This window comes from Akebia trifoliata, chromosome 12 (genome assembly GCF_017979445.1).
Source record: "Akebia trifoliata isolate Shusen 1 chromosome 12, ASM1797944v1, whole genome shotgun sequence".
NCBI classification, from domain to species: Eukaryota; Viridiplantae; Streptophyta; class Magnoliopsida; order Ranunculales; family Lardizabalaceae; genus Akebia; species Akebia trifoliata.
In genome coordinates this window covers 26,788,480-26,804,472 of record NC_141386.1, presented here as the reverse complement: position 1 = coordinate 26,804,472, position 15,993 = coordinate 26,788,480, and the positions used below count along the sequence as shown (strand labels likewise).

At 31.4% G+C, this 15,993-nt stretch overlaps 1 protein-coding gene across 1 annotated transcript; it reads left to right on the top strand.

The window, feature by feature from the left end:
- Positions 1 to 3,571: 3,571 nt before the first annotated feature.
- On the top strand, positions 3,572 to 7,161 carry LOC147389207 (putative receptor-like protein kinase At1g80640). Its single transcript, XM_086419351.1, has 10 exons — positions 3,572 to 3,961; positions 4,345 to 4,515; positions 4,641 to 4,891; positions 5,111 to 5,243; positions 5,340 to 5,403; positions 5,512 to 5,608; positions 5,735 to 5,834; positions 6,375 to 6,493; positions 6,619 to 6,708; positions 6,801 to 7,161. The coding sequence occupies exons 1-10, from the start codon at positions 3,787 to 3,789 to the stop codon at positions 6,963 to 6,965; spliced, it is 1,365 nt and encodes a 454-aa protein (XP_086275477.1). The 5' UTR covers positions 3,572 to 3,786; the 3' UTR covers positions 6,966 to 7,161.
- The last annotated feature ends 8,832 nt before the right edge of the window (positions 7,162 to 15,993 follow it).

Below are 15,993 nucleotides of genomic sequence, written 5' to 3'. Positions count from 1 at the left end.
AATTTTAACATCGTTAGTGAAAGGGGAAGTAAGTAAAATTATCAAAATGATAGGAGGTCAATATGGAATTATGCCAAAGTACAAGGGGTCAAAGTGTAATTTACCCTTTAATTAAAGGAGCTGTAATTACCTGGGATATAGAGGCAAGATGTAAGAGCACTTTTGTAATTTTAAAATATTATTTTATGTGGATGGTAAAATCTTTACAATAGTTATTACATTAATACCTATGTTTTTGGGGGTAAATTCTCAAATAATTATCAAAATTTTTAATATTTCCAAAATGTTGACATAACTATCACGTAATATGGACAAACTCATGAGTATAACATCAAAACAAGAAACTCAAATTTAGGTGATTTGCTCAAATTTTATGCAACTTTTAGAAGTAGTTCTTACCAATGATTATCATAGATTTTTTTTTTTGTTTTTTTTTTCTTTTACTCTTCCTATACTATGACTTTATTTATGATCAGATATAGACACTATTATTAGCAAATTATAAACACTTTAAGCCCGATATTAACCCATAAAACTTATATTTTTTTTTATAAAAAACATTTTCTTAAAAGTTCTTAATTTCTATCATTTTGAGAATCCTAAAATTTAACAATTTTTTTTCAAAGAAAATTTTATAAATATCCATATTACAGCCTTATATATTTTTTATTTTTATAAAAAATGTACCATTGCGTCGAGCTTTACAATGATTGAAAAAAAAAATTGAATATTTTTCAACCCATGTGCTATTTGCAATATATATATGGGGACGGTTCAGCAGCCCTAAAGTTTGCCAAGTTTGGTGCCAAACATTTTTCAAAATATGGGTTAGAAGCTTTGGAATGAGCTGGTTTTTTGTGAGGATGATCTCTATGAAGAGGAGATCATCCTCACAAAAAATCAGCCTATTATAAAACTTCTAACCCCATCAAAAGTGATTTACAAAAATTGGACGGTCCACGATTCTTCAACTTGTAAACTAGGGTTAGAAGTTTCAAAATGAGCTGATTTTTTGTGAGGATGATCTCTTCACCGTAGAGATCATCCTCACAAAAAATCAGCCTATTCCAAAACTTCTAACCCCATCAAAGTGACTTACAAAAAAATTTTGGCACCAAACTTGGCAAACTTTAGGGCTGCCGAACCGCTCCCTATATATATATATATATTATAAATTTATAATTTATTATTCATAAAGTAAGGCTACGAATAAGAGGATTCTGACTTGTGCGAGGACAAATAGAGAGAAGACAAATATGTTCCTATTCATAATTGATGTCAAAATCGACTTTATGCTCATATATGTGGGTGGTGTTCAGTTGACAATCTTACGATGACAAAACGTTGATAAAACATTTGTCATATGTGGCTTAAAAATTTCAGATTGAACTGATTTTTGGTGAGGATGATCTCTTTGCCAAGAATTTGAACCGTCAATTTTTTACCAAGAATTTGTAAACCACTTTTAATAGACTTAAAAGTTTTAGATTCAACTGATTTTTGGTGAGGATGTTCTCCTCACCATAGAGATCATCCTCACAAAAATATCAGTCAAATCCAAAACTTTTAAGCCACATAGGACATAACTTTTTTCAATATTTTATCATCCTAAGATTGTCAATCGAATGCATAACGCTGACAATATTTTTGTCTCACAATCTTAGGATGACAAAACACTGACAAAATTATTCTAAAATAATTTTGATAGACTTAGAAGTTTTAGATTGGACTGAATTTTTGTGAGAGTTATCTCCTCACCATAGAGATCATCCTCACAAAAAATCAGTTCAAACCAAAATTTCTAAGACACGTAGAACAAACATTTTGGCTGTCATTCTAAGATTGTCAACCCAACGTCATATATATATTTCTTTTGATAACCGAGTATCCCTGCAAAGAGTAGATTGGGCCCGTATCTAGGCTTTGCACGATCCATAGACCATGGTCTTGTCCAAAGATTGGTCATAGGGTACGTGCAACACTCGCACATCACATGCACAGGTAAGTGAGGGTGCAACCTCGCGAGTGACCCACAAGGAATTAATGCACGTCATGGGTATTGAAAATTCTTAAATTCGTATTTATTTGTTCTAATAATTATGTATATGAAGTAAGAACATTTAGCATAAAAATCCTATAAGTTTATGGCAACGGAAAATAAAAAGGGTAATTTTTTTGTTTTTTTTTTTTAATACTCAAAATAGGGCTATTTGTTAGAGTAACTCCTGTTTTTGGACATAAATACCCTTACTTATAATTTTTCTAATAAATCCTTGAAAAATAATCTTCTAAATTCTAACTTCCTCCTTATCAACATTTTATAATCAAGAGAGAAAGAGAGAGAGAGATCCATTCTTTACCAAATATCCACTAGATTTGAGGAATCATAATGAACCTTATAGATCTACACACTCTCGTGTTTGATTCTTGATCTATCGAAGATTTTCACCAAAGACAATCAATTTCTGTCATTTTTTTTAAAATTATTTATATATTCTTATAATCTTGATTTATTTCTTGTCCATAGTTATCTAAATGAAAAATAATAATAATTTTTTTTTTTTCATTTCACAAAATTTTTAAGGTTTTGTTCATATAATTTACTCAATGTTGAAACTCGACGCTGGAATATATTATAGAGTCAAGGCTCAACAATACCTATTGTCGAGGTTCGACGTTGTGAACATTTGTCACTTATAGAAACTTTTGTTAGACAATTTTGTCAAGGTTTAACAATTGGTATCGTTGAGCCTTGACGCTATAATACATTTCAACGTTGAGGTTCAACACTAGGTAAATTTTATGAACAAAATCGTAAAAATTTCATAAAATCAATTTTTTTGTTCTAAGTTTTTATTTTTTATAACTATAGACGAGAAATATATCAAGATTATAAGAATTTATAAATGATTTAAAAAAAAAATTAAAAGAAATAAAGGAGAGTTACATGATTCACTATTGTTCCTCAAATCTATAGTATTTTTTGTGAATTTCAATGACTTTTTAATAGGTTTTGGAAGAGAGAATAAATCTTTCTATTTTGATGGTATAGATGTTGAGAGGGAGGAAGTTACAATTTAGAAGATTAGTTGTAAGGGTTTATTAGAGAAATTGTAGGTGAGGGTATTTCTATCTAAAAATATGGGTTACCATATCATATAGTTGTATTTTGAGTATTAAAAAGGACAATTGCTATTGCCACACCAATTTTTCCTAGTGCCACACCTGTAATAATAGGAATTGGTGTGGTGTTAGTAAATGTTGTTGTGGCAATAATAGATCTCTAAAAAAAAAAAAAAGTCGCCCTTTTTTTTGCCATTGTCATAAATAAATGGAATTTTGATGCTACACGTTCATGAAGTAATTGTTCCTACTCTATTTTTGTTTTTATGATTAGTGGATCATATGATATATAATAAAGAATCATCAAAAACTTAGAATTTTAGAGAGATGTGATGAATATGATTTAGTAAAAAAACTTTATAAAGAATTATAATTGGGTCCTATATGAAAAGTCCTCTCTCTCTCTCATTTCTTCAACTTTTAGCCTTCACTTTTGATAACTATCACATGATTGTTGTGCATCAGTGCTGCCCACTCATACATAAAGCCATTTCCTGTTTTCTTTAAAAGAGTTTTCTTTTGTCTTCTTTTTCAACAAAAAGAAAATTTTCAAGCCAAAAGACAAGAGGATCCAACCATCTATGCTTCCTTAAGTTTTCACTTACTTCTCTCTTTCTCTGTTTAATATATCCTTATCTTCTCTTGTTTTTCGAAAGAGAGGGGATGAAGATACCTCTTCTTCTTCCACCCATTTGGGTATTTTACTTTTCAATGTTTCCAACACTCATTAATGCCAGACTAGACCCTTTGTTTTCCTCCATGTCTGGACCTGTTTTGTCCCCTGATATTCAACCCATTTTCCCAAATTCTGCAACAACTATGGCTGCAATTTCTCCAGGTATTGATTCTATTACCTACATTTTTCTCTTTATTCTTTGTTTTACTTACTGGGCTTTTTGCTTATTATTATTTCAAATGTTCTGTTCATTTAATGTAATCTCAACTTTCAAAAGTTCATATCTTGAATCACAAATTTCATCTTTCTCAAATTAGTATCTTTGGAATTTTGACTGTAATTGTGTAAATCTTCTCATTTCATGTAAATCAGAACAATCTATTTATTTTGTTTTGTTATTTATTTTATTTTTATTTTTTGGGTTGGGGGAGTACTTTTCAAGAATTTCCCCTTGTTTGATTAATGAGTTTTGATCTGTTTTTCTTTCCCAAGCCCCAAATGAGTAAATTTAATCAAATTTCTTCCTTGAATGTTTCTGAAACCAGGGTTGCAGGATCAAAGAGTAGATCATGATCATCATTTAGATAAGAAAAAGCTCAATGCACTCATAGTTGTATCCGCTGCCCTCTGTGCAATCATATCTTGTTTAATTTTCTTATGGATTTACAAACACAAAAACTCGCAAAATTCCAATCCAAAGAGAGTAAAAAGCTCAGGTATATCATTTTTTCCACTAAAACCCAATTGAATTCTCTATGACATTTTTTGGATTAATGAAATTGCGGCAATTACGCTTCTTAACTGATCTCTCCACTTCTTGTCTTTGAATTTCGATCCGAAGATGCAATTAGAAGGCTTGCATTAAGTCCGATTTTGGGTAAGTGTAATTCTTTGAGGATAAGTGGTAGGAAAGGATCTGTGTCTTTAATTGAGTATCCATTGTTGGAGGCTGCAACGAACAACTTTCATGATAGTAATATTTTGGGAGAGGGAGGATTTGGATGCGTTTACAAGGCTCACTTTAACAATAATTTCTTAGCCGCTGTGAAGCGAATGGATGGTGGAGGACAAGACGTAGAACGAGAATTCGAGGTCTTTATTCATTTGGGTTTCTATTGGATTTGTTCATGGTTTAAAATAAAACATCATATCGATTGAATGTTTCGATTAATGAAAAAACCGATGCATACCCGAGACATTCCTGAAACATTCAATGGTTTGGGGTCCATGTTTCATATTGGATATTTTAAACCATGGATTTGGTATTCTTATCTTAATTGGAATGTTTCTAACTTTGATCTCGAATTGCAGAATGAGGTCGATTTGTTGAGTAAAATCCAACACCCAAACATAATTTCTCTTTTGGGTGGTTGTATTCATGGAGAGAGGAGGTTTATTGTTTATGAATTGATGCAGAATGGATCTCTAGAAACCCAATTGCATGGTATTAAAATTCTCTCATTTCCCATTTAGAATAATAAAGAAGAACAACATACGTAAAAGTATTGATTCTCTTTTTAATTTTTGATTGATATTGTAGGACCTTCTCATGGATTGGCTTTAACTTGGCATCTTCGTATGAAAATCGCACTTGGCACAGCAAGGTTAATCTACTAAACCACTTTTTTTTTTTCAATCTAATTACCTGTTTCTTATATCCATAGCTCCGTAATTATCTCATGCTTACGATTATGTTTGTTAATATTGATCAGAGGATTAGAATATCTTCATGAGAACTTCAACCCTCCAATAATCCATAGAGATCTAAAATCGTCAAATATTCTTCTGGATTATAACTTCAATGCTAAGGTGAAAGAACTATGTTCCCTTATCTGATTCATGATAGATTGTTTTCTAGTGTTGCTATATTTCTATCTTTCTCCATTACTAAATATCTCCTTAATTAATTTTCTATGGATTGGGACTTGGACACAGCTTTCAGACTTTGGTCTTGCTGTAACTTCTGGAGGCCAAAGCAAGAACATAAAGCTTTCAGGCACTTTGGGTTATGTAGCTCCAGAATACCTTTTAGATGGTATGCCATTTTACTTTATATATTGATTAATTGTAATGTATTTATTCCATTTAGACTAATTTGCTTAACATGATCACTTTTTGAACTTCTTTTCTTTCTTTTTATTTTTCTATTTTCTTGTGAAGTGAACTCAATATGCTCATCCTCTATTGCATAAATATATGGTACACAGATCGAACAATAACATATAGATGAGTCTCTCTCATAGAAAACCTCATATCAATAAAATCAATCCATTATGGTTATATAAAATTATCAATCCATCTTATCAAATTCTCTTGGATGGTCAAATAATATGGCAAACTTTCCCTCCCAAAAAGTTTTTGGCTAATTTTTGTACTACTAGGAGACACTCTTATGTGGGAACCCATTGAATGGTGTATTGTATCATTCTGCGTGTGAAGGAAGGCCGTAAATCTTTTTTTCTTAAATTTCTAAGTAGTCTCTTGTCAATATCTCATTAGTATTTTGTTTTAATCTGTTTGGATTGTAAGATACAATGGGTTTGCAAATAACAAATTATAATTATTGGATTATCAGGAAAGCTAACTGAGAAAAGCGACGTCTATGCTTTCGGGATTGTACTTTTGGAGCTTCTGATGGGAAGAAAACCCGTAGAGAAAATGACTCCATCTCATTGCCAATCTATTGTCACATGGGTATGTAATGTTTCCAATCTCCATCCAAATTTCCATTTGGGTCCTTATATGTTCTCCAATATAAGTTGGATTATTGAAATCTAGAAATTAAATGATTCTATGTTTCACCATGCATATGGGCACAGGCCATGCCTCAACTCACTGATCGATCAAAGCTTCCAAACATTGTGGATCCAGTGATCAGAAACACCATGGATTTGAAACACTTATACCAAGTATGTTAACTATAAACCTTCAAACTACCTCTAGTTTCAAGTAATTTAATTTGAATATTCTAAATTGACTTACTACAACATGGGTTGTGTAGGTTGCCGCTGTAGCTGTATTGTGTGTACAACCAGAACCAAGTTACCGACCATTGATTACGGATGTCCTGCATTCTCTCGTCCCTCTTGTACCGGTCGAACTTGGAGGAACCCTTAGAGTTACAGAACCCACACCTGTTTCTGGTTACAAATCCTTGGCTCAATAATTGAGTGTGAAATTGATCTTCACGTGTTTCCAGTTATTCGTTCTGATGTTTATATCCTTTTGGGAGTTGAAATTATGGGTTGATAGATATGTTACAAGGGAAAATTCTTGTTTCCTTCATTGTAGTTGTAAATAGAAGCAAAATTGAATATGAGTTTTCCTCAGCATTTTGAAATTTACTTGCTAATTGTCATAGAGACGAAGTTTAGAGGAGAGTACTTGGAAATCTGAACTAATTCACTTAGAACCTTCGTCGTTGAGATATAAAATGGGGAGTCTGACAAGTTGTTATTTGAAGAATTTTTTTTAGGGGTTTTGGCTCAATAGATCTCCCTACTGAGGCTTTGCAAATCCTACCGAATTCTTAAATTGCGAGATTAGGAACTATAAATACATATTAAAGAATCTTTAAGTCATTCTAAAAGACTCTTTTGATCATATTAGGATCATAAGTTAGAGTTGATATTTGGAATCAGATTGACGTGTTTGTTGATGCCTAGGTTTTGTAATTATTGTCTTCCAATAAAGCAGTTGCCAAGAAACTGTTTGGAGAGTCGATTCTTCGAGATTGATTTTTAAATTGATCCTTGAACCTATTAGGAAGATTTTTAAAATATAGGATTTCTTATAGGACTCCTTTTTTTATTTCAAGAAATGAATATTTGAAATTTAAGATTTTTAAAATATAGGATTTCTTCTTATTATAGGGTCCTTTGTTTCCTCACTATATGTGTCTTCCTATCTCTTGTTCCCTATTTTTCTCTCAAAAGGGTTTTTCTGTATTAGTTTTTTCTAAGAAATCTTAGAAGATAATTTTGGGGTCTCTTTAAAATTTGTCAATTTTTTTAACTCAGCCGAATCTTTGAGTTGGCTCAACTATGTGGACATTTGAGTCTAGTTTCACAATTTTGAATGAGTATAATTTGATCATAGATGGTATGTTTCGAGTAACTATTCAAAATTTTATTTTACACTGTTGTTTAGATTGAGAGAGATGGAGAGAAGAGAAGAGAAGATAAAATAAATGAGATCCTCTCCTTTTCTCTTGTTTGGATTGGTAAGTGGGGAGAGAAAAGAAAAGAATTGGAGAGAAAAGAAAAAAGGTGAATTTTCTTTCTCTCCAAAAGCGAAGAGAAGATGAGACATGTCCTTTTAAAATATTTTATAATTTCAACTTTGCTCCTACATCTCTTTTTAAGATATATTAAAATCTTAAAGTTGTCCCGAATTCTCTCCTGTCAATCCAAAAACATGGTGAGGGAGAAATTGAGTTTCTCTTCTCTCCATTTCTTACAATCCAATCATAGCCCTCTACCTCGTCGCATCACTGACATTACATCATCTACAAGTAACATATATTAAAGGAAAAATTACTTAAAGGGCCCAAGGGATTTCTTTCTAATTATTCCCTAAATATTAGGAATTCTCTTAATAGTCCATTCAATAAAATTGTTCTTTCTAATCAAATCCCGAACCCCACTCCTCACATATCTCACGATTGAAATGTTGAAATTTCCCTAATTGTTCGAACTCATCATTTTTCATCCAAAAAATTTAGATTTTTGATATTCCAATTGAGTTTCAAAGATTCCATTCCGATGGAAATGATTTGAAAAAGAAGAAGTCATTTTCAAGCATTTTCAAGACATGTAAAAAGTTCGGATATTTTTTAAAACATTTACTTCGTTTTTGGATGAAAATCGATCAAGGATGGATCTTTTTGTTTGAAATCATCTACACAAGTTGTTATATCAAGTTTTTAGTCGATCTTTCAATGTATTTTAATAGAAAAAACTCGAAAAACGAAAATAAGCGGATTTTACCAACATCAACCTCACCACTTTTTATTGTCAAGTTCGTCATTTTTTAAAAATTATTGAAAACAACAATGAAAAATGTCGAACTCAGACAATAAAAATGTCGAACCCGACAATATATAAAAAGTGGTGAGCTTGACAGTGTAAAAATTTTTTGGAATCTCAAATCCATTCTTCATTTTTATTATAAATCATCGAAACAAATAAATAAATTACATCTAAATCTTCAACAATAGAATATAAATCATGTCCATTTGTCATTCACGATAAAAAAAAATTTGGTCGAAAATGATTGCAATTGTCATTGGAAAACCTAAGTACATGAAGAAGAAGAAAAAATTGTAGTTTGGGTATTTCAAGAATAGTATAACGTGAGATAAGGTTGAGGGACCATTAAGAAATAAAAAAGTTTACTAAATCGACTATAAAGTATTCATCCAAAACTTAGGGGCTATTTAGAAAGAAATTCCTCTGCCAGGTGCTCCTAGGTAATTTTTCTTAATACTAGCCCCAAAACATTGTTGACTGATTTTTCAAACTAACCATTAGTCGATAGCATTCGGCCCATGGACCACCTCTTTGGATTGGCTATAACAAAAAATCTTCACCCATGTGATCATCCAAGCCTCATAATCTCTCTCTCTCTCTCTCTTTCAACAGTAGTGGACCCACCATACATTTTCTCCAAATATTCAGTTTCAGATCAATCCTATATTTTCTCCAAATATTCACTTTTTTAGCATTTCTTTTTAATTAATGCTGGAGTGACCTTAGCAGGGGACACACGGGAGACATCTTGACGTGATGTTGCACACATGCCCATAGATAAGTTTTCTCTGAGATATGAGTAAAATGCATCCAAGGATATGCTCCCGCCACTACGTCAAGGTGTCCCCCGTGGAGGTCACTCTAGCACGACTCTTTCTTATTTTATATTTCTAAATTTTCATATATTTTAAGAACTTGAAGTTCTTGATGAGAGAAGGGCTTCCATTGATAAATTCATGATTGATCATGGTTTTAAATCTCATCTGATACAGAAATGACTCGTTCGAGGTGTCTTGTACGATACAGATATACAAAGTGTCTCAACAATCACATCATCTCCCGAGATAAATGAGATGTCTTAGATGATATTTTGAAAATCTCGACCAAGTCAGTAAAACTCGGCCGAGTCAATTGGGATTTTATAGATTTTAATTAAAATAATTAATTTCTTTTAGAATTTAAATATTTATTATGTAAATAAAATATAATTTTATGACTAAACATCTTCTAATCAATCTTATTATTTTATTAAAAAATTATAATTATTTTAATTTAAATATACATTTTAAATTGAGTTAAATGGTTTGTCTCATCTGATACGAGTTGACTCTCGTTCAAGACAGCCCAATCTTGTTTATGGACGAAACAAGACGTCAAACCGAATTTTGACATCACACCATGTGGATTGATTGATTAATTGATTAATTAATTTGTTTAATTGATTTGAGACAAACACAGCTGAAACCCATGTGCCTTTCCTTTTCACCTTGTGTGCATTTAAGGTTATCTTTTGGGTTGAAAAACAAATGATCTTCTATGTTTTTAGGGTTGAAGACAAAGGAAACAAGTGGTCATTAAAAATAAAATGGTTGTCTACATCCCATTTGGTGTGATATAAGAAATGTTGTGCCACAATTTAAGCCCTCCTAAATCATAGCTTCGAGTCGTGCAGTCCCATACATGGTTTCAAATCTCGTCCAAGATTGAGATGATCATCAACGAGAGGGATAGCTAGACAAGGTGTCTCAAGCCTACCGCATCTCAAGATATAAACAAGATGGCTCAATTGATATTTTGAAAATATTGTCCAAGTCAGTAAAACTCAATCGAGACAATTAGGATTTTTATATTTTAATTGAAATCATTCATTTTTTTTAGAATTTAAATATATATTATCTAAATAAAATATGATTTTATGATTAAACATCTTCTAATCAACCTTATTTAAAAATAATTATCTATATATATATATATATATCTATATATATATATATATATAATAAAGGGTCGGATTCAAGAGCTAAAGGTATAGATAAAGCTTTTGTCTTATATGGGCTAAAAGTTTTGGAATAAGTTGATTTTTTGTGAGGATGATTTCTCTGGTGAGAAGATTATTCTCACCAAAATCATCTCAATCCGAAACTTCTAATTTGATCAAAAGTGATTTACAAGAAAATGACGGTGTACAATTCTTCAACTTGTAAACATGGGGTTAGAAGTTTCAGAATTAGTTGATTTTTGGCGAGGATGATCTCCTCACCATAGAGATCATTCTCACAAAAAATCAATTGATTCCAAAACTTCTAACCCATATAAGACAAAATACTTTGGATATAACTTTGGCTCTTGCATGCTACCTGTGAATAAATAATTATAAATTGAATTAAATAGTTTATCTTGTCCAATGCAAGTTGACTCATCCAAGATAACTCGGTCTTGTCCATGAACGAGCAAGATGCCAAAATGAGTTTTGAAACTCTCCCGTAGTACATATAATACGTCTCCAATATATGGATTGGATTTGGATCAGTTCATATTAGGCCAATATAAAATTAGTTCCTTAAGAATCGAATAAGAGTTGAAACCTTAGGCCCCGTTTGATAACGTTGCCAACTTTTGTTGTCAAATTCTACGATTAAAAACAGTAGTAAAAAACAACTGTAAAAAGTTGAAATACTGAAAAGCTGTTTGATAGAGTCTTGTAAAAGTATTGTGTTGTTTACCAAAATTTGGTAATTATTGTTTAATACAGCTATTAAATTCTATTGTATTATAGTAAAATGACTAGAATACCTTTAATGTTGAGAATGCATAAAAAATAATCAGAATACCCTAATAAATATATAATTACACTAAACATATGTATAAATATAATAAATTTATATTTAAAAATTAGAAAAATAATTATTTTAATTTAAATAAATTTAATAATTCTATCGGAATTTCGGTAGCATCTCTTCTTAAATGAATATATGAAAATTTTCTGATAAAGAAAATATTTGCATAATACACAATCCATACACGTAACACATTCATATAACATCCTATTTATATTCTAACATCATTTAAATATAATAACCATAGCTAATACAATAAGTAAAACTGAAATAAATAAAAACATGAAAAATATGCATCCAACAATTATAGTTTGCTCAAATTATTTAAAAAAAAAATGCAATTATGATTTGTGTTTGCAAACCGAAATAATCCACCAAATTTTATATTTTTTCATCCATCAAACCAAAAAAATTCACCACATTTATGTTTGCAAATTGAAATAATTCATAACATTTCAAATTTTGTCAACAATCAAATCAAAATAAATCATAACATTTGTATTTGCAAAGCAAAATAATCCACCAAATTTAAGATATTTTCATCAATTAAACCAAAATAATCCATAAAATTTCATATTTTTTCATAGATCAAGTCAAAATAAATCACTAGTTTTTTTTCAAGGTTATTATGGTCTTTTCAAATAAAGAATGATAGACATCGAATTTTATTATTTTTTCAAGGTTACTTTTATCTTTTCAAATAGAGAAGCATAGACATCAAATTTCATTATTTCTTGCAAGGTTATTTTGATCTTTTTATTATTTTTATTTTTTCAAGGTTATTTTGCTCTTTTCAAATAAAGAAAGATATGCATCAAATTTCATTATTTTTTCAAGGTTATTTTGATCTATTCACTTGAGCTGTTTTTATGAACTTTGTTTCTCCAGCAAATGCAAAAGTGAAAATCATATATCTATTATTTTTTCAAATGACATTAAAAATTGTGAAAGTATGGTGCAGATTCTTTTATCAAACAAACTTTATGATTTTAAAAAATAACTTTTAGACGCAAACGCAACAAAAGCCATATTGTGAAGCATTATCAACGCCCACTTAGTAACTCAATATCCTTACTTTTGGCACTTTTGGAGTTAATCCTTCTCCAAGTTTTGGTCTCATAAATAAATATTTTGATAAAATATTTATTTTTTGATGGGTAAACTGGACTTGAACCCACGACCTCAAGGTTACCTTGCAATGTGTCAAGCCAACCAAGCTATCGGTCTAAGCCCTATTTTAATAAAATGTTGGTGACTAGTACAATTAGGACACAGCAATATTGTGACGAAGAAAAAAAAAAAGATATATTATAATTGCAAAATTAATCTGAAAACTTGAAAGTATAAAAAGCTTCAATCATTAAAACATAAATTATTATTTCAAACTTGGATGACCGTTGAGTTGAATCTACTCAACAACTCGAGAGTCAACTTGAGTTCGTCAAATAAATATATATTAAATTATTAAGAAACCAATTATTAAATATCATAAAAGATTAAATTTTCTTTTAATATTGAGTTGAATCGAGACCCAATTTTTACCTAATTGTTTGGAAATGCTCTACATACAACTCCCCACACAAGTTGAAAGTGATTCAATTTGTTTTTTAGACTATTTTTTCTTCCTTCTTTTAACTTTGGTGGGTCACATGTACCATCTCATTCGGCATGTATATAACAATTAAATAGTCACCTTTTTGGTAGAGGGGGCATATAGTGTTTTTAAGGCTGTTTGGGGCAACTTCCGCTACTTAAATTTTGATTTTACGATTTTGACCTCATTTGAAAAAAAAAATCCCATTATTCCCACCCCTCTATGAAAATCACCATAACCTCCATAAGAAACACCCCAAAATGCTTTTAAATATTTTTTAACCTCTTTTAGCTTCTAACTTCATTTTCTCGATGATCATTGACATAATTGTACCAAATGATCATTGAAAAGTTATCTGTGATCATAAACATTTTTATCTCTAGTGTAGTATTTATTTCAGATATAATAGATTTTACAATCATTAATTACTGATTGTTGATCTGTTTTCTTTATATGATTATATATTGCTCATCTAGCCCGAACAACGTTTCAACTTCAGCACTCCGTGAGAATAGAATCTTCGAGCAAGTCCAATCGAACTCCAAAATAGACTCGGCCAACTTTAAAATATGGATTTGAATAATGATGAATGCACGCGGTGGCTGACGTGGTAAAGGCACACATTACTTTAAAACAGGAAAAACTTGGCGTCACGTTAGCGTTAAATTCGGCCTTGGCCACTCGTTTTATTTCGTCGGCCCAAGCCCATGTTTAGGCCCAAGAAAACAAATCAGCGGCCTTAGCCCGCCGATTGTTATTATCATTTTAACAGAAAAACCTCCCCTGCTGCCCTCATGTGTATATGCTCTAATTTCTCTTTCAAAATCGTCTTGCTCTCTCAATTTCTCAATGTACTCCAATTGGAGATTTATCGCATTCTATAAGAAATCAAATCTATTAGAAGAATTATAAGCAAAGAGTAATCGATTAGAAGTATTTCAAAGTACGTTTATGTATAACTTTTTGAAAACTAGTATGTTATATTAGTAATGATCTTTCAAATGCAAATTCTTTGTCGGTATTGTGTAATATTTCTACTTTGATTGCTATGTAACTCACTATTTGGTTTATTCCTTTCATTTTTAATATTATTTTTTTAAAACATTTATACTCTTTTTCAGTATTATTTCATACAGGCATTATGTCATTGATAGAGAATTCTAATAGCTCGTCGATGAAGGATTTTGACTGCTCGACACCCTCTATTCCTACACGAGATATTCATTTTTATTACTATTATAATAGAGCTCTTCATCAATAGTCACACGACGAGTAATTGTAATACTCTGACTCCTAAGCTGACCAAATCCCTCGTAAGTGATATCATTTTTTTATACAACTCCAAGTCGGAATCATACAGATAAGCTCGAGAGTCAATTGTTTAACGTCACCCAATTAGTTCATATACTAATGAAAGATAAAGAGAAGAAGGAGAAGAGGAAGAAGTAGAACCAGTAAGAACAAGATCTACGCTAAAGGAACACGAGTGGATCCTAAGAACCCAAATGACGTTGAGTATTACCCGATTTGTATTGATAAGATATTTGATCGTTTCGTGACTTTAATGAATAGAAATGGTCCCAACGGTACCTTAGGTGATATTCTTGTTGGTGAGGTGATTAGATGGCCTAGGAGTCATTGTCGTGTCTTTTGAGAAATTCCTGTTTTGTTAACTTTTCTGTAATATATTTTCATATATAGCTTTACTATATTACTTAGATAGGCAAACATTTATGTAACACATTAGACATTTTTTTCCCTTTTTGTGTTATCATATTGTTCTTTCATAGTATGGATTGAATGTGAATTAGTGTAGATGTAATTGGATATGGATTTGGATGTGATGGTGTGGATGTGGGTGTGGATGTAGAAGTTGAAGGCAAACTTTATGTAACAAATAAGATTGTTGTTTTTTCCCTTGTTCTTTCGTAGTATGGATTGAATGTTAAGTAGTGGATGTGATTGGATGTAAATATAGGGATTTGGATGTGATGATGTGGATGTGACAGGTTCAAGTTGAAGATCATTTTGGGCAGAGTCTTGACAAATAGCAACTAAATAATTTTGTTTCTCCTCAATAGAAATTTGGCGGCTTGGAGCCGTCGAATTTCAAGTATTTTCACATAGTGATAGAATCGCACATCTTTCTTGTGTATCCCGATGAAAACGATATATGGTTTTGTGCCCTTGCCACATCAGCCATGTACCTAGATCGTGTGCGTTTTTCACAACTCTGGATTTTTCTATCTCAATTAACATTCATACATAACATCAAACATGCGGTTGAGATGGAAGGGGAAAAAAAACACAGGTTTCCTAGAGATGGAAAAATGTTCCCTAGGGACCAATTTTATATAATCTTCCTCCCATCTCAGCCCTGATGGAGAATCTTAAAACTTCATTTGAGAGGCTTATATATATTTTAAGAATAACAATGAATGCACGCGGTCTTAATACACGGTTGGGTATGTGCCTGACGTGGTAAGGGCATAGGACTGCACATCCTTTTCCTATGTATCCCGATAAAACAATCTATGATTCTGTGCCCTTGCCACATCAGCCAGCCGCATACCTAACTGCATACCAAGACCACATGAATTCATCACGACTCATATTTTAATCCCTTCAAACATAGGTTTCTGTCACTAGCATAACATTAATGAACAATCAACAAACTACAAAGAGTAAACAACAAACAAAAAGAGTATTTCTAGTATGCATCATCCCTCACAC